The 26,999-nt window shown below is 44.7% G+C and overlaps 1 protein-coding gene across 3 annotated transcripts; it reads left to right on the forward strand.

The window, feature by feature from the left end:
• The first annotated feature begins 403 nt into the window (after positions 1–403).
• TNFAIP3 (TNF alpha induced protein 3) lies at positions 404–26,822 on the forward strand. Of its 3 annotated transcripts, none has more exons than XM_074862637.1 (9): positions 404–939; positions 4,222–4,534; positions 8,655–8,845; positions 9,016–9,163; positions 9,351–9,521; positions 10,210–10,390; positions 11,877–12,787; positions 14,206–14,438; positions 25,769–26,822. In XM_074862637.1, exons 2-9 carry the CDS (start codon positions 4,222–4,224, stop codon positions 25,784–25,786), a joined length of 2,166 nt encoding a protein of 721 aa, XP_074718738.1. In that variant the 5' UTR covers positions 404–939; the 3' UTR covers positions 25,787–26,822. The 3 variants fall into 3 exon arrangements, with proteins under 3 accessions (XP_074718738.1, XP_074718737.1, XP_074718736.1); XM_074862636.1 differs by lacking the exon at positions 25,769–26,822 and adding an exon at positions 15,084–15,250; XM_074862635.1 differs by lacking the exon at positions 25,769–26,822 and adding an exon at positions 15,077–16,825 and having other exon boundaries at positions 406–939.
• The last annotated feature ends 177 nt before the right edge of the window (positions 26,823–26,999 follow it).

The following is a 26,999-nucleotide window of genomic DNA, read 5'->3' on the forward strand; positions in this document are numbered from 1 at the left end:
CAGGAGCCCCGCGGACCCCTTGTCATGCTTGCCCGTGTGAGGTGACGGCCCCTGGGGAAGTCAGCGCCTCTTGCTGCTGCTGCTGCTGCCGCCACTGGCGCCCAGAGGGTGCCGGGGTGCTGCCGGGGTGCACCCAGGGAACAGCCGGGATACACCCAGGGCGCAGCCGCGACCTCTGGGCACGGCCGGGCACGACTGGCTGCGGCTGCCGGTTCCCCAGCATAGCTCCGCGGTGCCCGAGCGACCTTTCACACCGCCGTGGCGGCGCCAGGACGAAGCTCCGCACCGGGACACAGCGCCGGGCCCAGCCCTCGGGCCGCGGGCTGCCCTCCCACGCGCCCCCCCGAGCACCGGGCCGGCCCCGCAGCGGAGCGAGGCCTCCGGGACGGGACGGGCACACACACACACACGGGGAGGAGGGGGGGAAGCAAACGAAATAAGGAAGGAAAAAATGACAGCCCGGCTCCCGAAAAGCCCGTCGGTGAGTCACGGCGGCGGCGGCGGGCCGGGGCGGGGGCGGGGCTGGGCCGGGCGCGTGGCGGCGCCCCCTGGCGGCGGCGGTCGGGGCGGGCGGCGGCCGGTTGTCACATGTCGGAAAGTCCCCGGCGCTGCCGGTGGAAATCCCCGGTGGGGGTTTTTTTTGTTGTGTGTTTTTTCTTTTTCCTTTTTTTTTAATGCGTCCGGGCGCTGAAACAGAAAGGGGAAAAAAAAAAAAAAAAAACACAACAAGAGGCTCGACTCAGCCCTTCATTCCGCAGCGGCGGCAGCGGCGGCGGCAGCAGCTCCGGCGGGGAGGGGGCGGCGGAGGGAAGGGAGCCCCGGCTCGGCGGGGGTTGATGGCTCCCGAGCTCGGCTGCGTCCCACCGCCTCAGCCCCAGCCCCGCTGCTGAGCAGGAGTTACCGGCAGGATCGACCGGAGGGGCAGCCCGCCGCGGAGAGGTGAGCGCCGTTCCGGGCACGGGCAGGGCAGAGCGCGGCGGACCCCCGAACCGGCTTCGTCTCCCCCATCCCGCTTGCAGAAGGAGTCCCCGGGGCACCAGCCGGGTTTGGTCCTGCTCCGCCCGGCAGCCGAGCCGCCGCCGCTCCGGGGGGGCTGCCTGGTGTCTCCCGCTTGGCGGGGGGCATCTTCGGCCGGGCGGTGATATGGTGCCCGCTGATGACCGGCGCTGGCCCGGGCTCGGCGGGACTCCGGCCCCCGCGGGTCCTCGGCCGGCTCCCCGCGGCACGGATCTCGGGGAAACCGAGTGGCGGGGCCACTGCTGGGCTTGCTCTTAGCGCTTGCCGCTGCGGGAAAAGGTGTTTTCTTCGAGCTCCTTCTGTAAAGCTGGCAGGTGGTAATAGCGGTTGTCGTTTCCATCTTGCACACGCTTGCTTCCAGCAGACCAGTAAGTTCGGGAACTACGCCGTGTAAACCAGCCCTGGGGTGTATAAAACACTGTTAGTCCTCAGCGTCTTCCTTGGTGAAGAGTGATGATAATACACTTAGTTCTGTACCGAGCACTCGGACAAAGACCCAGGCATAGAAATCCAGGGGCGCTGAAGGTGTATTAAGCACGTTTATTTCAGCGTTGTCTTAGTACTTTATGGGAAAGAGTTTATTATTGCTGTTTTTCAGATAGAGGACAGAAAATTAATAACAACTTTAATAGTAATAATAAATTTAATAACTTTATGAAGCCACTGGCAGATCTCAGAACAGTATTCAGCTTTCCTGAGGCCAGCATCCTCAGCATTACATGTTCAAAAAGGATGCTGCCTCGGGTAGCTAATCACTGTTTACAGTGGTGCTTTTCTGAGAATTTGTAGTCATTACATGTCGAAAGGTTAAAGTAGTATAGCATACAGTAATATAGCACAGTACAGTGTAAACTAATATAGTTGTAGCTGAGCTTTCTGTTCTTTAAATCTCTGGCTTAAGTGGCTATTGAGTTCTGTTTGTTCCATCACATTGTTTTTCAAAATAAGGGTTGCTCAGCTTTTGCCTTGATTGACATTTAATGACTGTAAATAGCACATACAGTAATTTCCATGTGTGTGTGGGGAAAGATGCATGTAGAATATAATATTGAATAATATAGTTTCAGTGAATGCTTCTGTAAACTCAGTAGTTTTTGTTACTTAAAGCTGGAAATAACCATTTCAAGGGTCAATACCGGTAGTGCTTAATCATGCGATTAGTTTTTATTCATGTAAAAAAGTCCCATTGACTCAATGGCTCTATTTACATAAGTAAGGAATTCTGTATTTTGGTCATCTCAGAGCAAAGTATAGCTATGGTTATTGAACAGATTAATAAGGGGTTGTTTATATTTCTTAAATCATTCATACAGTTAAATATAGGATTACATAAATAGCACGTGTAAAACTATTGGTGGGGGGAGTGGATGAGAAAATGTGTTATTTCCATTCTAAGGCTGTATGCTGGTGGGGGAATGATAAGAATATGCCATCTTTATTAGCTAAAGGAAAGCTTTTCCACGTGTTGCAAGATGTGGCAGCTCCGAGCCCTGTCCCCAGTGCTCTTATAGGAGCAGAGGAGACATTGTGTGAATGACATTGCCCTGACTGAGCAGAGAGGACTTTGCACCGTCTCGTGTTTCACCTGCCTCTGTTTAGGCTTGACAGGACAGCCACTGAATCTCTCCATCAGCTGGTTCTCAGGTTATAGAGGGAAGCTCTTGGCAGCAGGAGTTTGAGGTTGCCTCTTACCCTGGCAGGGTCCTTTCCAGCGCTCTGGCGGGGCGGTTGGAGGTGGATGTTGCCAGTGGAAGTGTTTGGGTGAAGAGGAGAGAGCACCTGGTTCCCTGTGGGGAAGGGCGTGCTGAAGTCCTTCTGTGCAAGGGAGTGCCTCCCAGGTCAGCCTGTCAGGTTGTGGTCCTTCTTCCCCTCTCTGGCCCTCCAGACACCACCCATCTCCATGAGAAGACTTCCAAATACTTGCATAAACCAGTTTTCAGTTGCTTCTTGTCTCCCTGTACTTGGCAAGGTATATATCCAGACCTTGATATATACTTATGGCTTGGTATTTGTCTCTAGATTTATAATCACAATGGTGGGCTCTGTGACCAGCTGTATTTTAAACATGTTAGCCATGCATACCTTTATTTGTCTTAATAGAAATGTTGCTTTGTTTTTAAACAGAGCAATAACATACATGGACAGCATGGAGAGTCTCTCCATGTAAAAATAGGTTGTTGGTGGTGTTACTGTAGTGCACGGGAGTTTTGAGGGATGTGGTCCTATGTTTGGCTCTAGGTAGCCACAGAGTTAGTGTGCTCTGAATAAGTATTTCAGAGAGTGTAGACAGTTTGAGGTTATGGGTTTTTTTTTGTTCTTCCTGCTGTAGCCCACGAGGCCAGAGATACTGCAGAAAGGGATGCAGGGCAGCAAACATTACATGTCCCACTGTGGAAAAATATTGGGGTTTTTGAGCCAAGTGGAAATGCTTTTTCAGCTATGTTGACTTACTGCTGAGTAATAGCAGCACTGCACTCTTCACCCCCACACACAGCACAAGCACCTCTGTGCAGTAGCTCTACCGCTCACAAAATACAAGGAGCCTCAAGAAGAGTAACATAAGTCTGTCCTTGAGTAACTTGCTCTGCGACAAATTCCTCATTTGCCATCTTCAGCCACTGTAAGTATGGGACAGATACTGGCATGGCGTGTAATTCCTGGGGCTCTTTTTGTACTGTACCAAGCATCATTTCTCAGAATGTATGGGCTGCGGAAATCTGAAATGGTCATTATCTGCTTTTTTTGGCATGTCATCAAAACAAGAGCTTGAAACGTGCTGAAAGTTCAGCAAGTTCATATGGGATTACACTGTGCAATTATCAATTAGTCAAGTTTCCAGGATAATTTTCCCTTCCCTTGATCTTGCCTTCTTTTATCCTTACTTTGATTTAAATGCTTTTTTTTGGAATGATGATGCAATTTCCTTAGTTCTGAATAAATTCTCTTTAATATCTCAGTAAATGATCACAGTAAATGCTTGGAATAAGCTGGTCAGTGGGAGTAATGCAGAGAGGCTGATGGATATGAGCTTTAAAATCATCACCTGTGTAAGGCTCAGTGGACTGCATCCGTCCTGTGCTCATTTTAGGCAAAACTGCAGCCAGAATCCTGCTCCTGAAAGTGCCTTCTCAATCTCTGCAGAAGCCATAGCACTGTGATGCAGGGACACTAGCATGCCAATAAAAGGATTGTTTTTCATTTCAGATGTCTTCTAGAAACATGGCTGCCCAACACATCCTTCCTCAAGCTTTGTATCAGAGCAATATGCTGAAAGCCATGAAGATTAGAGAGAGGACACCTGAAGATCTGGTCAGACCCCCCAGTGGAATAATTCACCACTTCAGGACTATGCACAGATACACCATAGAAATGTTCAGAATGTGCCAGTTTTGTCCTCAATTTCGGGAAGCACTTCAGAAGGCCCTGACTGACCAGGCCACCCAGACTTCGCTGGAGCGCCAGAGGAAGCTCAACTGGTGCATGGAAGTTCGGAGACTTGTCCCTTTGAAGACTAATGGTAAGTTATGAGCAGGTCTTTGCACTGGCATTAAAACGGGTAGTACAAATGTAGCACCTTTATTAATAGCATCTGAGTTCACGTTACTGAAACAGAAGCGCACGGCTTTAAAAAAGTGGTGCCTTTTAATCTTAGCTTTGCAAACTAAAATTCTTTCCACATGATGTACTGTCCTGAGACTGTAGCAGACCCCTGCCCTTATCATGGTATTATGAATAGCCTGAAAATTTCACAGATATTTTCATAATATCAGTAACCTGTGGCACGTCAGAGTAAAATACCAGGCGGGAAACTCGACTTGCAACCCATCGCCTTTCCGTGAATCTGACTCTGCTATGTGTTGGCTGCCTCGTCGGAAGTGCCAAGCAGCCTTTAATGCCAGGCAAGAGAAGACTTCAGATGCTTTGAGTGACAGGGATGCATTTCCATATATATATAGCAGAAGTTGACATCCTACCATAAGCCCTGTTGTTGTAGCTGGCAGACAAGGTTCGCTTGCTGATCCAGCTTTAACAGCAATGCCAGCAGGAGCGTCCCAGACGTGGAGCCTCTGGGAACCTGACCTTGCTGGCCCTGGAGTCAGCGCCCTGCACCCGGCTGGCTCCCTCTTCCTCAGCTACCTGCTGGGGTTTGCCAGCTCTTGCCTTCCCTCAGGGCTCACCAGTAACTCCTGTGTGAGTGACTGACCGCCATCTTTGTACAACGCAAAGTTTGCAGTGCCCTTTTCTTTCAAGGGTCAATGCTGATTTTAGGACTTGGCTTTTGGGTTACTTTGTGTGTATTTCATCAAGTGCTGTAAATTAAAAGGTACAGCAGTACTGCAAAGATTTCCTGAATAGGTTACACGTGTCCACAGTCTCGAGCAGGAAACTTTTGCACGTGACTGTAAGAGTCGCTGGGCATTTCACATTCGGTGGAGGAAAGATTCGGTCATGGCTATGACTTGCGGTCACACAGCTGCAAACCTGGACTCAGGATTCCCTACAGCAGAGATTGCCCCAAACTAGAAGGGCAGACTGGGACAGTGAGGCCTCCCAAGAACATGGAAAATACATATTCTTTGCTCAAGGAGCAGATCACAGTGGTTATAGAAACACTGGGTGTGGTGGACCTGCAGCCTCGTTGAAGTCCTTACGTTATCTTCTGTGGATGCTTCTTTTTATATCTGCTTATATACATGTTGCTGTTATCTTCCTAGTCCACGTTCTTTCCATCTCAAGTTCTACCATATTTTTCAGTCTGATTGTACACAGCTGTATTGTGCAAAAGCCATAAATATAGAACCGCTGTGTAGATGTCACTGCCCCAGCCTAGAAGAGCCTGATCCTAATGTGCATCTCTGTAACTGTTACAGAGGCACTGACCTTCTGGTGGGCTTTCATGGGCTACCTCTGCACTGGTGTAAAATTCTCATGACTGTAATTAGACTGTGCATGGAGATCATGTAATCTTGAACTTCCAGAAGGACTGGAGTTGCAGCTAGGGCAGGCAGCACTTTACAGATACCGAAAAGGTAATATCACTCCAAGTGTTGCATCTTCAAAACTTCACCCCAAGAGATACACTCCAACAGATTTACTAGAAAAATGGGCAGTGTGTGTAATTTTTGCCCAGGGCAAAGAGCAATGGTTTTGGAATTCCCCCATCTCCTGTCAATACGAGTCCTGCAGGGGTTAACACTGCCTGGACAGGCCCTTGTTGCTGACACCACTGTATTCAAGAACTGTGACCTCTTGTGTTGTCTCATGACTGTTGTCCAGTGTTACAAATCGGAACAATTTGTGGACTGGTGATTTGGATCCCATCCGTGAGCAGGCATACCAGTATACAAGATGCTGAAATATTTGGGCAGGTTAAAGGAAGGGAAAGCAAGGGCTCAGTTTGTTGTCCCTCTGTACCCTGTGCAGCCAATGAACTCAGCTTCAGTTCAGTGCTTTAGGGTTATTAAGTGCATGAGTAGAAGGAGTGGCTTTGGGAACTGTGGTTTATGCAAAGTAGTTGCAGCAAGGGACCTTTGCAGGAGAGAGAAGATAGACTGGACTGAAGGAGAGGATCCTGGAAAGAAGGGACAGAAGCCTGGAGAAGCCCTGTATGATCCCAGAAAATAACATGGGAATTTTTTTTCTCCCATTTGGCATGAAGAATATTTTTTTAAAGCATTTAGCTGCTTAACCCATAGATGTGAGAGGAATATATTAGTTCTTTCAGTCAACAGTGGGCTTTCTTCAGAAAATTCTGGGTTTTTTTCTGATGAAGGTTGTAATTGTTGCAAACAGAGAAAGTATCTCCTATAGGATCTTTAGATGTATATTTTACCTAATATGTATATGAATTTGTGGAGTGGTGGGGTTTTTTTAATTAAAAAAGCCCTTTTGAATCACCACACATTTCTTTGCAGACATGTGAATGGAGGATAGAAGGAAAGCAGTAGGAGGTATAAAAATTGAAACTGGTTTTTTTTTTTTCAAAAAAAAATTAATTAAAATTCCAGCATCTATTGGCTGTAGAGATTTCACTTGTATAATGAATCGGCATTCATTCCAGCTTGCCCAGCCACACCCCCCGGGAAAGTCCGAGGGAGGCTTCGCTGTTCAGCCCTGCACACCGCAGAACAAAAAGTACAACTGTTGCTCAATTGCTAGTCAAACGGTGCGGGGGAATTCCAAGTGCTGTGCAAGGAATTTTGGGCAGCGCTTCTCAATAAAGAACTGAAAGTGAGCTCTCGGAGAGAGAGGGAAAAAAAAAAAAAAATCTTATCTTTGCTCTAGATTTTGCAAAGGGAAAATTTTAACAGGATTAGTATGTCATCTTTCTTGGTCAGAAGGAAACCCAGTCAGTTTTTCTGTCTTATATGTTGTTCCCTGATTTTTAAGCTCAAGTAAGCAGCCTAAGGACTTGAAGTAAACTTTGCAAGACAGCGTTCAGAAACCAGAAGGCTGTTGCAGGAACCTAATACGCACTGAGTCCATAACAATTTATGAAGTGTTGAGTAGATGTCAAATGATACCTTTTTCAGGGTCTGGGGTCTGTTGTAGGTTTTTCTCTGCATAGAAAAAGTAGCAAAAGTGTTCACAAACAGTATAATTGAGCTCATAATGCATGTGGCAAACTGCCCTCTATTCCAGTTGCTGTGGTTTCTTAGGATTGGATGAATCTGTTTACAACTGTAGTAAGCATCAGACCTAGTTTTGAATCTGAGGATATCACAGTAATGATTCTTGATGTCTCCCTTTCAGGAGAGACATCCCTGTTTGAAGAAGATGACTAGAGATAGAATTTGAAACCCAGCCATAGGCATATTTTGCACACCTTTTAATTAAGTTAGTTAACTCTTCTGATTCTCAGTTTCTTCCCCTCTGAAATTGCAGAACATCTCTTTCTTTCCTACCTGTAGAGAGGACTTTTTCAATGCAAGGAGAGTGTCTAAATGAAAACCAAATCATTATGTTTTTCATTTATTTAGTTTCAATTTTGTGTTTTTAAAAAACCCTCTGAATAAAATATTTAACAGCCCAGCATACCGTCAGTTCTGAGGTGACAAGAGGTGTTCCTGTGATTGCTTTACATAAATCACCTACTTTCCCCTTTCTGTCTCTTTTTTTAATTACAATTCCTCCATCAAGCACAGTCAAGTGCCAAGACTTTCAATGCAGTGCTCATCGATGGACGTGAGGCTTGGTGTTACCATAGTATTTTCTTAGTGGTTTCCATTACCTCTACCCTGTGCCATCAGGTGTATATTTGTATAAACACTGATGAGGGAGATTTACATGTTCTTTTGTAATTTTAAGATGACTTTGCTGTCAAACTCTGTTTGATATTTGCAGTTGCCCCAAAAATTAGATCTTTATATCAGTTAAAGTTAAGCAAGATAGATAAGGGGCATTGCTTAACACTAACTGGTGAAGGCACAAAAGCAGTAGAGAGGGGACCTCCTTCCTTTCTGTCTCTGACCAGAGAGCTCATAGCTGTGGTGTCCTTGTTAAAACCCTTCTGTCAAGGCTTAGAGAGAAGTGCACAGGGAATGTACATACGCGCAGCATAATTCTACATCCCGCATGCTTGTGGGGTTTTATTTAAGTAGCCATTTAGAAGTACTGTACTTTTTCTTTTTTTGCAGGTGATGGAAATTGCCTCATGCATGCTGCATCACAGTACATGTGGGGTATCGAAGATATCGACCTTGTCTTAAGAAAAACATTGTTTAGCGCACTCAGGGAGATTGACACACGGAACTTCAAGCTCCGCTGGCAGCGGGAGGCTATTAAATCCCAGGAGTTTGTAGAAACAGGACTCCACTATGACACCCGGGTAAGATGGTCTGAGGAAATGGTGCTGTTTTCTGAGTGCTCGTCAGCATTGCCTTACTGATTTAATTTGGTTTTTGGCTTCACGGATTCCACCGTTAGTGGAGAGCAGAAACAGTCTTCCTTTGACCTCCATGTCTTTGAACCGTTGCTGACAGATGTTTCTTTCCTCAGAACTGGGAGGAGGAGTGGGAATACCTCATTGAAATGACCTCCCCAGAAACATCGGGGGCTCGAAACAGGCTTCCATATAATGCACTGGAAGAAATCCACATCTTCATCCTTGCTAACATCCTCAGAAGGCCAGTCATTGTCCTTGCAGGTGAGTTGCCTAGCCAGTCAACATGTTACTCTGCACTGTGTTAGTAATCTTACTTCAATATTTGTTTTCAGGTACATGCATTTCAGAATGGGGTGTTTTCAGCAATTGTTCTAAAACACCCAGAATATGTTTTCTCTTGCCTGTAGCACATACTTATGTGTGTTTCTTCTTTTTCTTCCTTATGCAGATAAAGTGGTGAGAAGTTTAGAGTCAGGCTCCAGTTTTGCTCCTCTGAACGTCGGTGGTATTTACTTGCCTCTTCTTTGGCCAGCTGAAGAATGCTACAGATACCCAATTGTGCTTGGCTACGACAACATGCATTTTACACCACTAGTGACTCTGAAGGACAGTGGGCCAGGTATTTTTCAAGTACCTTGTTTGGTATTTATGTAGCTTCTTCAATATCATCATGCTGATAAAGCATTTAAAATATAATCTGGTTTAGACTTGCATTTTTAAAGTTAAATGTAAAAGATTCCTCTAGAATATGTTCTTAAAATGTGAGCAGAAACAGCCTTGTCTGTAAATCTGAATAGAAAGTAAAGGTTGCCTTTAAAATGCTGGCTGAAAGTAGAATGCAACTCACTGGCTTGCAAGATGGAATCAGTCAAAGAGTGACCTCTGATTCATTGTGTTCTGGCCTCCTTTCCACACCTCATCATAAGAGATGAAGCTTTGAAGGACATGGTCTGACAGCAGTGTACAGCTGCCTGGCAGGGATAGTGAAATATATGCTTTGACGTTTTTAATGATCTCTTCTGAATGGATAGCAGTTCTCCAGGTTCAGGTTAGGCCATCATTCCATGGAAAGGTATAACAAACTAAGGTCTACAGTGCTGCCCACACTGAGAAGAAAATTGCTATGGGGACATTAAGACTCCCATGGGTTGGGACTAGGTTTGTGATGCAGATGTGTTTGCATCCTCCCCCAGTGTCACTGTTCAGAAACTGGTTGCTCTGGCCAGCCGTTCTCTCTCTCTGAAATTCAGCAGCAGTGGTGACATCTTTACCTGCCTGGTAAAATAACCCATCTTGTCTCCCCACAGAAATCCGGGCTGTCCCTCTGGTCACCAGTGAACGAGGCAGATTTGAGGATTTGAGTGTGCACTTTCTGACAGATGCAGAAGAGAGGGAGAAAGAGCAGCTGCTAAAAGACTACTTGATAGTGATAGAAATCCCAGTGCAAGGCTGGGATCATGGTACAACTCATCTAATTAATGCTGCAAAGTAAGTGTCATTCCTGTTTCCTCAAAGTTATCTTGTTTGCAGAGGTGGGAGAAGCTGGGCAGCCCAGCGTGTTTCTTCGGTCTTTCCTTCCTTCCACGGTAGCACACGTGTTTACCCTCTGAAATATTAAATATTGACATTACTGTTGACATTCTTTGAAGTGGTATGAGCTCAGACCAGTCTCAAATCTAAAGGCAAAAATGTCTTCAGACTTAGCAGACTGAAACTAGTATTTTGGAAGAGTAAACCCAATGGATTAGTTTCACTGACTTTTAGATTACACAGGAGTGTGACTGAAAAGTAGTTAAACCCAGGAACTAGTTAGACCGAGCTCTTGTGCTTTGTGTAAAGGCACATTGCATAAAGGGCCGTTGGTGTAATTTTGGCTGCCCTAGGAAAGGTACTTGGCAGTGAGTTCTTAGCACAGATGCCTTGACGCTCTGTGCTGTTGCAGTACGGCAGTAGGCAGGAAGCTGTGGCTGGTGGAGGAACTTGCATCCGTGCTCATCACCCTGACAGTTGAGCTTCAGTAACATGCAGGGGGCAGCTGGTGGCACCCATCAGCTTCTCACATTTAGGGGGACACTGGCAGCATTGTCCACCCAGCCCCTTCGTGAGTGTGGGAGGGAAGCAATTCCCTATATCCTCCCTCTTTGCTTCCATTACCACACAGGGAGATATCTTTATGCTGTTGGATGGTTCTGGTTTAGGAGCCTCGAAAATTGAAGTCCTCCTACCCGAAGAATATATGCATATGTAAAGAGTAGCAGTCCAGCTTCCCTAGTTCCACTGCATGAATGTGTTCTGGAGTATTACCAGTAATGCTAGCTCCTCATCCTACCAACTGTGGTGGTGAAGCTGTGGTGTGGGGTTTTACCTGTGGTCGGGCAGAGTAGGAATGGTGTGATGGATGCTAGTGTTACATAAACCACACTGAAGCCCTGTAGTTTGTTTGAAGAATTCTGCTGGTAGATACAGACCCAACAGGGCAAAACCAAGAGCAGATTTCATAATAAACTGTATCATGAAGTGCTGAGCCCACTGTAGGAAAGACTTGTTCTTAGCATGGGCTGGTAAAGAAAGGGGTATTCTTCTCTAACCTCTGCTCAGCTGAGCATTGGCCTTCAGAGGAATTCAAGATTGGGGGCATGTTTCTTTTCACTTTTGAGAGATTATCCGTATTCTTCGTGCAAACAGCTATCAGACAGAAAACCCTCACCTAGAAAATCCTTTTAAGAATACTTCTGTTTTAGCATTGTGTAAGATCATTTCTTTAGATGTGAAAGTCTCCATTTGACATCACTGAACACCTGCTTTTAAAATTATTTCCATTTACAGCAACAGTTTAACATCCTGGATCTTCTAGCTGAGTAATATGGATGTGCATTAAATCTACATTTCCTCCCCACATTGCTTGTATTTGCCTCCACCCCCACCATCTGCCCTTTTCAACCACTGACGCAATCTTCCTTTTTTTGGCTGTCAGGTTAGATGAAGGCAACCTACCCAAAGAAATAAATCTTGTAGAAGATTACTTTCAACTGGTACAGCATGAGTACAAGAAGTGGCAGGAGAATGCTGAACCTGCTAGAAGAGAGACCTGTTCCAGAAACAGACAGGAACTGTCTTTTTCCCAGCTCTCCCTCTTACAGGTGAAATGTGAAACTCCAAATTGCCCTTTCTACATGTCTGTGAACACCCAGCCCTACTGCCATGAGTGCTTTGAGCGGAGGTCCCAAGGAAGCAAAGGAAGAAAGCAGACCTCCAAAGCAGTACCTGAGAAACTGAAGGCAGCTGGGTCGGGCTCCTCCCGTGGGGATGTTTGTGAACCTGGGGGATGGACATCTGAAGGGCCTGTAACAGGGCCTCGCTCTGCACCTCCGACTGCTCCGAGTCTCTTCCTATACAGCGAGACCACGGCCATGAAATGCAGGACACCAGACTGCCCATTTACATTGAATGTGCAACACAATGGGCTTTGCGAACGCTGCTACAACTCCAGACAGCTTGGTCCTTGCAACAACTTGGATGACCAGAGACATTCAGACTATGCGACATGCAAGGTGTGCTGTCAGAAGGCCAACAGGACCTTCAACGGCATATGCAGCACTTGCTTCAAAAGGTCTACAGAGCGCTTCTCAAATGGCAGCCCTGCTTTCATGCCCACGTGCCACCAGAGATCAACATCTGACCCGTCCCAGATCTCGCAGAGCCTCCTCCAGCACTCCTGCCACCAGGCTCCCAACAGCCACGGTGAGGAGCCCCTGCCACCAGCACTACCTCCTGAGGAGAAGAGGGGAGGTAACCTCTGCAGAAAACCTGGCTGCAAGTTTTTTGGGACATCGCAGAATGAGGGCTTTTGCACACTGTGTTTCTTTGAGTACAGGGAAAACCACGGTAAGTGCAGATGGGGTAAGCTTTGGCACACTTTGGCTTCAGGTTGGCCTCCTTGAGCTATGGAGCGTGCACTGGGTGGTACAAGGGCAGGGGGTGATGAAAACAGTGCAGAACAGGAGCAGCAGTGTGAGGAGAAGGTGCTTTTTTGGCTGTTATTATCCTGTAAAGGGGCACACAGTAACAGTGTGGGAAATCTGTGAAATCTCTCATAAAACTTCCCATCAGCTTTCATGGAAGCAAAACTGGCTCAAGAGGGTGTGGGTTTTGATCCCTGCCCACCATCCGCTGCAGTCATGATTTGGTATGAATTTTCTTCACAGCTAGACAAGCTGTAGGGATCAGTAAGGGAAATGCTATTGTATTGATGGTACTGAAAACCAGTTATGTTAGCAAGGCTTTTGAAAAGCTTGGGATGAATTTGAAGATCCATATCCATTCTGGGTGTAACAGGTATAATACTCTGGAGTAACTACTGAAGTCACGTTGATAAGCAGAGCAGGTAGAAGTTGACTGTAGATAATGTGCTTGTATTTTGGAGTAACTTAGGAGTGTATTGTTATAATCTACCTAGAAATCTTTCGGGGTAATATCATGTGCGTGCATGCATGTGTGTGTTTAAAGGCAGGCCTTCAAAAAGATAATAGTCTGTGAATAAATTACAGCATGAAATCTTCCATCTTTCATGATACTGCTCTGTTACACAGGCAAAGAGCCCTTGGGTGTAGAGGGTGAAAGGCACATTTAAGAGAATTATTTCATATCTTTTAAGACTGTTTCATTGCTGACAAGTGTGCCAATAGAAACATAGAATGGTTTGGGTTGGAAGGGACCTTTAAAGATCATCTAGATCTTTCACAATGGTGCGCTTTCCACATACTTTCAAATTAGGGAACTTCTATGCCAGCTTGCAATAACTTATTTTCCAGCATTGTTCACAATGAAAATTTTTTCATTCTGATTGTGGAATATATAAGGTTGCTTCATGAGACTAAAAAGCGTAAGACTCTTTTTCCCTTTAAGCTCTGTGCCACTGTACTTCCATTGCGCAATGTGCCTGAAATGGGGGAGGCTGAAAGGGAAGTGTCAGGGTAGGTCACAGATGACATGCTGAAGCCAAAGGTGAAATTCCACTTGACTTCAGTGGCATCTAGTTTTCCCACTGAGGGCAAGTTTTTCCCAAATCAGCTGTTTCAACAACTTCTGATATGAAAATGTGGCCATATTATCTCCATTACTTATATAGCATGGAGAGAAGTGCATCAACTGAGGGGTCTCAGGATTGTCAAAAACCCATGTTTGAGGCTAGTAGATTTATTTTTATTTCTTATTTTTAAACCAGGGAGCTTTCTATAGTTGCTTTGGGTTAACAGATCTATTGGGCACATTCAAGCTCCTCCTGTCCTTACTTTGCATTACAGACAGTGCTTTGCTACGACACCAGAGGAGATCTCAGAGGAAGTCCTCAGGAGCGGGTCAGCTGGGGACCTCCTCTGCCGCCTTCCGTAACACTGTGTCCTGCCAGCGACGCGAGTGCGGCACCCTGGGCAGCACAATGCTTGAGGGGTACTGCCAGAACTGCTTCATTAAAGCCCAGAACCAGCGATTTCAGGAAGCCAGGAGGACAGAAGAACAGCTGGTGAGACAGACAGAAGTAAGTGTGAACTTCTCAAAATCTTCCTCTTGTTTAGCGCTGCATGTGTTTCTCTTGTATGAAGAATTCAGGATGTGTACTAGAAAATCCTCAAATGACTGCATCCTAAGTATCACGGAAAGACAAGCATAAAGCATCTCATTATTTTTTCCTGATGCACCTGAGCAGCACTCCTGAAAGTTGTTCTCAGTTTAGAGTTATCATGGCCATGCTCAGTTTTACCTCAGATGGGATTTCACCAGCAATTTCAGTGGAAGAAATTGCACCAAGAGTTAGTTTGTTTGCTGGTCAGGGAGAACTGCATCAAGGGGTTTAGTCTGCTTCATGTTGCCTTTTTCACTGAGCCCATTACAGATTTTCTTTGTTTCAGATTTTTTTTTATTTGGTTTGTTTTGGCCCTTTTAGAATTGAGAGTTACAAAAGATAAAAACCATTTTTTTTTCTAAGAAATGACAGAATTTGTGATTTTCTTTGGTAAAGCCCAACCTGGCTCTTGGTATTGTACTTTTCAGAAGCAGCATGTGTCTGCAACAACCCCCAGTGTTACCTATACAAACCATGAGCCGAGTTGAAAGTAAATGAAAAGCCACTTGTGCTGCCAGCACGGCAACTGACAATGTGTTTTAACATTTTTCAAGAGAACAGGACAGCACAGAGATTTGCTGCGAGCAGCATTGAGTAGCCAGAAGAGACAGTGTGCTGTGGCTTCGTGTAGAAACAACCAGGCCTGCAGAAGCGATGACTTGTGCCCCGAGTGCCAGCGCCTTGGTCAGCTTCCACCATTGGGGAGTGCCAGGGACCCAGCTGCAGAGGAGCCCCCGAAGCAACACTGCCGAGCCCCTGCTTGTGATCACTATGGCAATGCCAAGTGCAACGGCTACTGCAATGAATGCTACCAGTTCAAACAGATCTATGGGTAGCGGAGGAGAGGAGTTGGTAAAGAAGAAAGCTATACCAGCTACTTCCTTCACTGAAACGGTGCTATGTCCAAAACACTTAATGGTCCTGGGAGTGGGGGGGCGGGGGGAAATATAAGCTGTCTGCTCGTGTTCCCGTTTATTCCCAAGAACAGGAATAAACGGCTACTTCCTCTAAACACTGCATACAAGGACTGCTGAGAAGGGCAGGTTGCCTTCTGCACAGAGCTGTCGTTCATGACTAAGCTCCTACAATGCCGTATTTAATTCTTGGACTTCCCAGGAGGAAGTGTGAAGCATTTGAGTCCAAAGAACTTCCTGATTCTGCCTCTTTCTCAATACCTCCCCTCCTCCTGGATGAGGAGCCATGGCTACTGTTGGAGGTGCAGGAGCTCTTTGTGTTGGCGTACATCAGTCAGAAGCAAGTCTTTCCTGAGAGGGATCCCCCAGGACAGGCTGATGCAACTTGCAGTTGATGTTTGAAGAAACTTGCTTTGGGTTGCCCACTTCCTTGCTGGTGTTCTTACAGAGCTCATCAAGGCTCCCACAGGCGTTCAGGGTGTTAACGATGAGCAGTTCTGTGTTTGAAGAGCCCTCAGTGAACCACAGCCAGAAACAAGACCAGCAGTGGCCTGCTTCTTTAACATGGTTAACCCAACCAGCATTTAGATCTTTTCCCAAATCCCAAGACAGCTGGAAAGACAGGCAATCACAGAAGCAACTTTTCATGAGCACACGCATGTGATGAGAAAACGGAATCCTGCTGTTCCCCAGTTCTATGGAAGGAATTGCCTCCAAAAGACAAGAAAACCCCAAAGCCCTTTGGCTTCAGTTCTGAAATCAAAACAACTCTCTTCTCTTGCATTGTAACTGTCGGGAATACATGTGCTGCTGTTCATACATCCCACCCCCTGCCATTTCTGTCACACTTCTTTCTTTTATCCTTAATGCAATTCTGTTATTGTGCTAAAAACTTGGAGCTCAGTAACAAGAGTGCATTAGGGTCAAGATTTTACACCTGGAGTTCATGTGTCCACATCTCAGTCTGCAATACTTTCTTTAGTGACCTTGCTTTTACCTTTGTGCCTGGTACCTGCTTCTCTCCTCTCCTTTCACACCTTTTAAGTTTTCAGCATCTGTTTTGCTGCTATGATTTTGGAGGTGATACCTCTTCTAAGTTGCTTCTCAAGTTTAGGATCTTTTTCTAGTTACTAAAAAACATTTTTTAAAAAAGAAAAAATATTAAATAATCCATGACTTATTTCTGTTAAATTTTATATATTTTGTGAACCTTAATGTGAACATATGTTTTATTAAAATATTTATATTATTTGAAACAATGCAACTTGAAATTTGCACAGCTAGGATTTTTTTTTACATATATTTACTCTTGTGTTGAAAGTTACAAACTTAAATGTATAATTGAAAAACATTCTCTGATTTAAAGAAATAAATTATTGAAGGACTGAATTTGCTATTTTATATTGATGAGAGAGAGTGCAGTTGAGCATGAGACACCCTCTGAAAAAAGCATTTCAGGACCACCATTCAGCATGTTACCAAGTGTTCCCTGGTTCAGATGATATAGCCAAGCACTTTGAGGAGGCGATAACTTGCTGTAAGTCTATGTATATTCTCATGTTATGCCGGGGTTCTGTCAGGAAGGGCTCTTGGTACTGTTGAGAGACAGTATGCATAAGGAGTTGGCTTCTGTGGGTGCAGAGTATCTTCAGTCCCCAAGGATGGTGCAGGACCAGGCTGTAAGGGAAACTAAGCTGGACTGAATTGACTTTGCTTTCTTCATTCATCCATCAGTTATGCCAGGGTTTCCCAGTTTCCCTTGGGAGGTGGTGATGGCAGCATGTGATCCCCACCTCTGTCCATCCCTGTGTGCAGCCCCGAAGGCACAGGCCAGCCTTACCACCTCCCCTCACCAGGGACAGCAGGGAAGCCCCTTGCCTTCTGGGCTTGGCATCTGTTGCTCAATAGCTCCTGAAAAGCAAGTTGCCAACTGCTACTTGAAAAAGTACTTGACGGTGTTTTCTTGTCATCCCAAGCTCAGCCTAACCCAGTCCTACTGCCAGGGTATTTCTGCACTGTAATGCTCCCTCAGTATGGCCTGAGTATGCCTGCACCAGCACTGTTTCAGATCTCTGCCTAGACAGGCAACACTGTACACTACCATGACTTTCAGGTGTTGCCCGTGACCTGAAGGAAAAAACCGAGTCGGGGCTGCAAATGTCCCTGTGCAGTCAGGAAAGAGGACCCTTTCCTAGGAGGCTGACCTTTCCAGGTCAGCTGCTCCCTACCCGGGTTAACTCTTTAATCCCTGCTAACCATCCAGGAGCACACCTCAACACATGCCTCAGGGCTGTCCCAATTGAAACCAGGTAGCAGTTAAGTTCTTGAGTACTTCTGCTGTAGGTCAACTGGTCCTTGTAATTCATTCAGCTCTCTAGCCCATGTTCCTGGATTCCTATCCACCTTCCTGATGTGCACTGCTCTCCTTACAATTTAGCCCAGCACTCTCTGGACTCACATACCCTTCCTTTCAGAGCATACAACCTAGAAGTCAGCCTACTCTGCCCAGCGCAGAGCCTGCTGGATCTACCAACCCCATCTCTACAGCATATTCCTCTTTTTCAAATTCTGACTCTCCATATATCCGTACCCTCCTCTTCCCCTTTCCTTACAACTCATGCAACTCACATGTCCGCTCGATTCATCAAACTTCTGCACCAGGCAGACACCTTGGTGCTGAAAGCGTGGGCAAAGGTTGGGAGGGATGTCTGCAGCTGGGCACCAGGAGATGGAGGCTGCCATCAGCCCCTGCTTGCTGGAAAGGCAGAGCCTCCCTCATGACACCTGCAGTGTCAGGAGGCTGATTAACTCCAGTTGCTGTTAACTGCAACCTCTGCAGAGAGGAAGAATTTCAGATTAAATGCCCTGGTTCCCACTGATTTTTCTCTACTGCTTTCTGGGCCCATTACTCATAACCCTGAAGTCACATGAGGCTTGTCTCATTCTGAAGCTCCCATGTAAATGAGTGCCCAGCCTGTCTCTTGTGATTTACTTGTATGGGAACATTAAAGCTAGTAGGGCCTTTTTTTAAAAATACTCTGGTATTTCCCTAATGTCCTTAGGGGATTTTGACCCTCTGATGCTTTCTGCTCTTTGCCCAGACACCTCTTCAAGTTCATGTATTTTTTTCCTTCCTGTTCTGCAAGAGAGAACTCTTATTTGGAGTCTCCCTTTTTGTGACCCCTTCTGGAAGTCTCTTTGCTAAGACACAAAGCTTACATAGCCAGAGATTCTTTTCTTAGCAGAAAGGCAAAACCAATTGGCTTAATGGCTACTTGCATTGCACTGGAATTCCTCATAATATAGTGCAGGAAGGGATTGCTATGCAGGCTGTGCATACATATTAATTTTGTTTGGGGAAAGGATACTTTTAGATGATTATATGATGATATGAATATCATCTATGTTTCTGGATTTCTCAGGGACCTAACCACTATATTAATACATAACATGATATAGAAAAGAAGAAAGCACTTACTACATTTTCAGTGTAGAGAGAACATATATTTATCTTTTGGTACTTCAGTGCTCTGCTCACCAAGTCTTTGGTGTGATCTGAAGTACTAGGCCACTTCACAGGTCTGGGAGCACCAAACAGCACGTACTGTGTTAGATCAAAACACTTACATCAGGCTACTGACATAAGTGTGCATCCCAGGAGCCCCAGGCAGGACTCAGTGTGGTCAGCAGTTTGCAGGGAAAGCAAGAACAGAGAGTGCCTGCTGTTACAGTCTTAGGCACAGGCTGCGATGGCCTGTAAGCCATCTGCCTATCCTTTCCTCCTGCACTTGTTCAGCCCCAGCCCCATCCCGCGCAGTGCTCCACCTCTCCCAGCACAGTGAAAGAGGAGCTACCTGGAGATGCAGGGGACTCACAGTCTGCATTGCTGCTCCTTTGCTGTGGGCAGACCTCACAGATGAAGCATACCTCTCTGAGGTTGTTATCGAGAAGCGGTTATTCACGTAAGGATGTCTTACTTGATCAGCTGTTCATGAGCTGCTTGCCATGAAGCTTGGTATACAGATTCCAGCTGACCCACCAACAGCCTGGAGGAAGTAGGAATGCAATAAATGGAAATGAAAAATATTTCATAGAATCATAGAATAGTTTGTGTTGGAAGGGGCCTTTAAAGGTCATCTAGTCCAACTTCCTGCAACAAGCAGGGACATTATCAACTAAATCAGGTTGCTCAGAGTCCCATCCAACCTGACCTTGAATGTTTCCAGGGATGGGGCATCTACCACCTCTCTGGGAAACCTGTTCCAGTGTTTCACCAACCTCATAGTACAAAATTTCTTCCTTAAATCTAGTCTGAATCTACCCTCTTTTACTTTAAAACCATTAGTCCTTGTAGTATCACAACAGGCCCTATTAAAGTCTTTCACCAAACTTTTGTTCAAGTTAGTGTAGGAGTGGCTTCATACCTACTTTTTATGTGACTGAATTGCAAGTGATAGCCATTTTGACAGCTGATGTCACTGCATGTGCTACAGACTGTCCTAAGCTATACCACTCCATTCATCAGAAGTGTCTAAAATTACTTCAAAAACAAAACCAAAAACTTTTGCCTACAAAACCTGGAGCTGTAGATTAGCATCTTTTTGTGCCAAAAGCCAGTTAAATCACCCATATGTGGCAGCTATGGCCTTTACACTGACAGTGATAGGAACAGCAGAAAAGACAGTTCAGTGATCAGGATACACACAGATAAAACATGAGACCAAAGCTCTTGGGATATGTTAAGGTGTCTTTCCCACCAAGGACTGGGATACTTGACTCTAAGCTCCTCTTCCAAACAGGCACAGCAGGCACTTTTAAGCTGCTATGTCAGACCTGGTAATTCAGATGCCCAGGACGATGCTTGAGAGTCCTGCTGAGACTTTGGCACCGGGGAGGCCTCTGGGCACCTCTGCAGTGTGGGGATGGGGACTGCATGAGCTGACACAGGCAGGACACAGGAACAACAACAAAACCATGGATGAAATGATTCTTGTTAACTTGCGACCTGAGGGATCTCTGCAGCAGCACCTGGGCAGAGGCACACAAGCAGGGGCACAGGCACTGCGGAGCTCGGTCCTTGCTAGCCAGAAAGAGAAAAAAGAAAAAAAGAAAAAGATCCCAAACCTGCTGCTTTCACCTGTATATATCAGGGATTTTCACAGGCATAGTTTGTTCCACAGTGCTTTGATCTTTCCCACAGCAGGACTGGAATCTCAAGGATGTTCAATAAGGTGCCTCTGAGTCTACCACAAGCCTATGTTATCTAAACACAGACGTTCTACCCATCAAGCACACAAAGCTAAACAATGATTAGTATGATATATGTGTTTTTCGACACCCCAACTGCACATCACTTGAGCATGTTTACAATCCTCCTTGCCAGTCTTGCATTGTATTCCTACAGGGACACAGACTCACCAGAGAGCTCCTCAGTACATGGGGATTTTACTGACAGAGGGGCTGAAGGACTTCAGGCAATATTTGAGGGGTACTGTGAAGATTTCAGTAGCATCTAATTGGATATAAATGTTTTGGATATAAATCTCAAAAAATTCATGCTGAGCGTAACTTTGTGCACTTGGGCCATGAGACCACAGTGCATGACATTAGCTTGCTCATCCAATCTTTGCAAAAGAAGTGGTTCACCACGGTGATATGATGAATGTTTTGTTCAGGTGAAAGCCACGGAGGATCAGTCACTGCATAATTTTATCCCACATATTGAGTAGAACACTACGGTGTAATATGTACAACACTGAAATAGAAAACCACAACAGTGAACAGTTACAATTTCAGTTCATATTAAACTGCCAAGGTCCCTTAAAATCCAGAGTTAGAAGTACAGGTGCGTTTACATCCAAGTGGTCTGTTTCTCAGGTGCCAGCATTTAACACGCAGTGCAGCAAACCTGTTGCTGATAGGAGCAAATTCAATGGGCTAATGCAAACTTGTTCAGACAAGTTCTGTGCTGATGCTTTCTCCCACATCGGTGATAAATACTGGTAGCGTCAACCCTTGCCTGGTTCATAAGGATCATAGGTCCCTTGCCTGGTCCTAGCTGCATAGGAAGAAAGACAAAATGTTTGGAAGTGGTTTAATTAAGCTGCTACTTCATTAACTCCCCTCTCCTTGACCATACGTGGTTATTTTGGAGAAGACTGCCACTAGCTCTTACGTGGGTTATTTCTCTAGCTGTTCCATTTAGTAGGGTACATTTGGATCTACCTCACAGTCCAGCCCTGCTCCTGTGTGGGTGTTACCACTTCTCAACCCGTGGCCGAGCTGACCTGGTCAATCCCCCTGCGATCAGGCAGCCAACAGCTGCTGCCAGCTGACCAAAGCCGTGGCTGTCCTCCCACTGCCTCCCGGGCAGCCCAGCACCCCTGCAAAGGGCTCTCGCAGCCCTTTTACACCAAACAGCTGCTGTAGGAAACATAGTCAGCCTGGTGTGATTGCATCTCCATTTGTCAAGATAAATGCCTATTGAAAAAAAGCCTGTATGCATATATACATATATGTGCTAAAAAATACCCCAAACGTATTTAATGTCTGTCAAACAGAAACCTAAAATAAGACCAGGTAATTTTGCTTGGGAGTTTTATGGTGACTTCTTTTTGTACTAATGTTAATTTTCAAAAAACTCCCTGTGTCTAATATTGAAAGACAGCCTACAGCATGCTATCCAGACTACCCCCTCCTCCAGCCTCCCTAAAGTGAATAATATTACGTACATAACCTCTCCCCCCTCCCACCACTCCTGATCCCTGACAGCAATGATTCTTTTTGTTATTGATTTGGCTTTTTTTCTCTCCCCCCCACTCTTGTCTTTGGCTAAGCTCTAGTACACAGCCGTGGTGTTGGGCAGGAAGTCAGATTTCCCCTGGTGAATTACTGGAGGAGGGAAACAGGTTTTGTTCTCTGGTTATGGCTCCATGTCAAGGGATTCATACAAGTTCATACGAATGCACATCGTGAGTTAGTCCAATTCCCAGCTGGTACCTTTTTTAAAAAAAACAAGTGACTGTTTGGTGGCACATCACAAGAAGGGGTCAAAATCCCCTTCTCATTTACAATGTGAAGCAAAGCCAGTGAGCTGGGGATCTGCTCTGTGCAGTGGTTTGCGCTTTGAAACCGATGCTTTTCTTACGATTGCTCTCAGACACGCCACTCAGTACCGTGGGGCAGAATTTGATCAGAGCATGAAGTATTATGTACTGTGAGATCACTCAGTCCGAATTCCCGCTTACTAACATTACTTGTTGCGGGACTCCTTTCATTTCCTGTTGCCTGAGACTGGTGACAGAAGAGCGTGCACTGCAGTAATGCCTGGTAAACAACTTACTGCAAACTCTGGTAATGTTAATATTGGTGTAAACCTTTGTTAATTCGATTGGCTTCAGCAACTTTACTCCAAATATGCTGTAGGATAAGTAGGATGGGGACTTGGCCAGCTATCTTATAAAAGCAGTCTCTTACTTCCTTTTATAGGTTCTGTTTCAATCCTCATGTCACAAAGGCATGTCTATCTAAGCAGACCTTGTTGTTAAGCCCTCATTTAAATATATGCACATCTAGCACTGCTTGCTAGTTACAGTTTAATGGGAATTAGGTGTCTTAGCCTTTGCTGTGGTCCTTAATGCACAACCACTAAAAAGGCAAGAAAAGTAGCCAAACTAATATTTTAGCATGATAGGGTAAAGCTTATTTAGCCTGGAACTCATTACCTGCAATTAGGACAAGTCTTATTTCTACCAGAGGGAAGAGAGCACAGTATTTTTCATTTATGTATTATTACTGCACCGTCTAACAGAAAAGGATGATGTTGCATGGCTTTTTCACAATCATGTGCATGTCTAGACCAGCCTACGTCTGCCTAAAAGAAAAAAGCCATCATTTCCAGAGACTTTTTTTAAAAAAGGGAAGTTTGGGTGGTGGTGATAGAGCAATGAATGATGACCCCTGGCAGAGCTGTTCTCTTTGAAGGCTGGCGCCAGGTCGGGTGCTTGGAGGCAGGAAGGCCTCCAGTGCTTGCCTGCGCTCCTGTGCTTTTAAGTCATATCAGTAGTGTGCACCATTAAAGTTCAAAATGCATTACTCAGAACAGATGTGTAGCTCAGACCCCGTCAGGCCCAGCCAAACCTGAGTTTACATGAATGTCAGATTTAACATATTCATCACCAGAATTTTCTTCCTCTTGCTTTTTCTTTTGGGGACTCAGCAGGGAAGACCTATTGAGGCAGAATTTCATATCATTGGGGTTTCGTTATTTAATTAACTGACTTTCGGTTCAGACAGTTTGCTGTTATATCAGACCTTTAAGCTTTGCTCATCTCCCCTGCACTGGGGCCACATCAGATTTTCACTCTGGGCTCCAATATGCGCTCAGTCCTCCTCAGAGTGGTAAGATTTTTTCTGAGGATTTGGGGTTTTTGTGTGTCTGCACATTGTAAGTTGACTACAACCACAATGTCATCTACAATGTTGTTACCTCACTGTCATGCATCCATTCTCTGATCCAGGCTCACTCTCCTCTCGCAGAAGAGAAACCTACCAACAGCTGTGACCAAGACCAAGATGGTCTCTAATATGCAGAGCTTTGTTATACTTTCCACTGTGTGGCTATAGGTTCACTTATAGAAGTGTCTACATGTGCTGTAGATGGCACATCACTTCCAGCTTCAACCAACTCTCCAAGACACCTGTGATTTCATTTTGCACCTCAACAAGGCTTCTGCCTCACTGTTCCCCCACCCTCATGCTGGTTTGTGGGTTGGGCACGTTCTTCCGCTCCCCAAGGCTTTGGAGAAGGCAAGGGTCACAAGCACAGCTTGCTGAAAATTTCCAGTGCCTAATGTTCTTCCTTTATGCTTGCCTTCTTCATCTTGCGCATGGCTTCATCTGTAGAAATGCAGAAGTCTGGCTGCACTCTGCAAAGGGATGACCTTGCAAATTTCACAGTATTTACTCTTTGAGATAATGATGCTTCCTATTTGGAAATAACTTCAAATTAAGCTCTCATCAAAGTCCAGCAGGAAATATAGCAGTCATGGGTAGGTTTTATCTTTTTTTTTTCCTTCTCTACAGTGAAGGTTCAACCTGTAATAATAACATCTGCAGTATAGCTGATGGAGCTGTGTTTGTGCCTAACCTCTTTTTATTAACATGCACTTTCTGTTATGTTTCAGGGTGTAACTAAATATTTTCAGTTCTAGTGAATGTGTAGCTAGATCATATTGATCATGGCTTATTTTTTCCCAGTTAAAAAGCAATTTAAAAATACTTGATAATGTATAAAAGATTGAATAAATCTCTGTTTTGATACTGCAATGATGAAAGTATCATCAGCAGATAACATTAACTCAGGCAAAGCCTATGGTAAATGGAAAATAACTACAGGACATCGCAGAGGTCAGCAAAACCAAGAGATGATAACTTTATAGGAATGTGGAGCCAGTAAGTGTTCAATCTATAAACTCTCTTGTTTTGAGCTGGGTAAAGCAGAGACAAGTAGACACAAGAAAAAGTACAAACAAGTTCTTTATTCTGAAACTGCATTAGAGCACTCTAAAGATAGCATCAAGGACTGCGTGGAAATCCCCTGGATATGTTTTATAATTTTTTCCAGTGAATCTCAGGATAGCAAATACGAAAGGCAAGGGTAAGTGGATGACCACAGCTGGTGTAGACTGCGTTTTGGTATTCCGCTTTTGCGGTGCAGACACCCAAGGTGGAATTCATCTCTGTTGTCTTTCCCTCCCTTGACTACAAGGAGCATCCAGATAACTAGTCCAGATGTGGATGTTTACACTGTAAAGGTGACACATTTGATGAGATGAATCTCACAACCCATTTCTAAGGTGATGTTTCCTCTTGAAGAAAGTTAGAAAATCAGGGCAATACACAGATTGCCTTTTATTTCATAGCTTCCTGACTAATCAGTTTGATGCTGGGCAAATCACAGAGTCACTCAAAACTTATGGCAACTAGTGCTGCCTGAAATCAATGGGTGTTAGGCATTTAAATGCCTTGAATATCTGGGGTAATTAACCTCTCACTTCTTCCATTTATATACTTGTTCTGCATGAAATTGGAGAAATAACACTTACCTAACTCTCCTCAGTAGTTATGAAATTAAATTCATTGATGATTACAGTATGCACTGACATCCTGAGGTGAAAGGTCTGCTATGTAAGTAACAATATTTAATATTTCTATGTGCACTGAGGACATACTCACTCCCCACTAACAACACAACTTTGGGATCAACTGTGTCTCACCTTTTGAGACTCCTTTTCCATTTTTTTGAAGTCACTTTGTCTTGTTTTCTTTCAGGTACTCCACAGGATATAGAGGAATCAAAATGAAACTTGCCCAAAGGGAGCATGTGGAACAAGATGCATGTCTCCGCACTAAGCAACAGCTGAATACTAAACCCACTTCATTACCATTTCCTTGGTTATTGTACCCATGTTCTAGAAATGTATTTGAATTCTCAACTAATTCCCAGTTTAGGCCCACTATGTTTCCAGTGTAGAAAATGAGAGCAAATGCAGTTATCAGGGCAGGGCTGTTTGCAATAAGTGTTAAGGCAAGATACCTAGCATTGTTGTCAAAGACAATATATCCTCCCCTTGCATTAATAATGCATTCAAGAAAACAGGGTTTTCCTTTGTAGTCAATAGAATTGCATCAAAAAACTACCTGGCTCCATCACTGATTTCTCTTTCTGACAAAGCAAAAGATCTGAAATGTTGTCAAATGACAAGTAAAAATACTGGGTCACAATTCTCTCTACACCGCTTGCAGTTGGCTGCAGATTAGTATGTTTAGCTTCTTTGAATCGTAACACAGTTGACATGTACCAGGGAATTTGTATCCAGCCTACACAATGATTAATGATGTTATAAACTGGGGGAAATAGATGATCCACTTGTTTACTCTGAGGTTTTCAAGGTTATCAAGGATGATGAGAATAAACCACTGTGGCATGAACAAGGAAGTTAAGTAAGAAGTTTGTCTAGGTGGCTGTTATGTATTTCTGCGGTGACTTATTGCCATAATCAAGGAATAAACACCCTCTTTGCAGTGGATAAATATTCATAATAAAGATAAAATTGTGATCTCAGCAAGACCTGGGAAGTACCAGTAAAAAGACTCAGAATTACTAGCATGGAAAAAAATCTCAGCAATGAGAAATGCAGGGGCAAGAATTACCTCTTCTCCTAGTTTGCTTATACATCAATGAATTGCATCATTCCTTTTTACCCCTGTAATGAACTGTGAACTCATATTGAGCTATTTGCCCACTGTGCCCCTACCCTCTTTGTTGTTCTCAGGATATAATACTCCAACTTTTATTTGCCTGTATTAAAGTGCATTTGTTTTAGTGGGTCTAGTTTTCTAATCCATTTTACACTGTCTGCCTCCTCTGTTTTTACTGTTTTCCCAGTCTTCCTGTCATCTTTGGTTTTTATCAGTAGTGATTTAATATTTTCTTCCTGGCCACAGATGAAAATGTAGAATGAGATAAAATCTGGCACTGATCTCTGCAGAAAATAACTAG

This window comes from Strix uralensis, chromosome 3, assembly GCF_047716275.1.
Source record: "Strix uralensis isolate ZFMK-TIS-50842 chromosome 3, bStrUra1, whole genome shotgun sequence".
NCBI lineage: Eukaryota > Metazoa > Chordata > Aves > Strigiformes > Strigidae > Strix > Strix uralensis.

Excerpts from the sequence above, each read along its gene's own strand:
- TNFAIP3 (XM_074862635.1), top strand. The coding sequence starts at position 4,222 with ATGTCTTCTAGAAACATGGCTGCCCAACACATCCTTCCTCAAGCTTTG. Across the intron at positions 9,164-9,350 it reads GCCAGTCATTGTCCTTGCAG|ATAAAGTGGTGAGAAGTTTA; the intron begins GTGAGTTGCCTA and ends TTCCTTATGCAG. Across the intron at positions 10,391-11,876 it reads CATCTAATTAATGCTGCAAA|GTTAGATGAAGGCAACCTAC; the intron begins GTAAGTGTCATT and ends TTTGGCTGTCAG.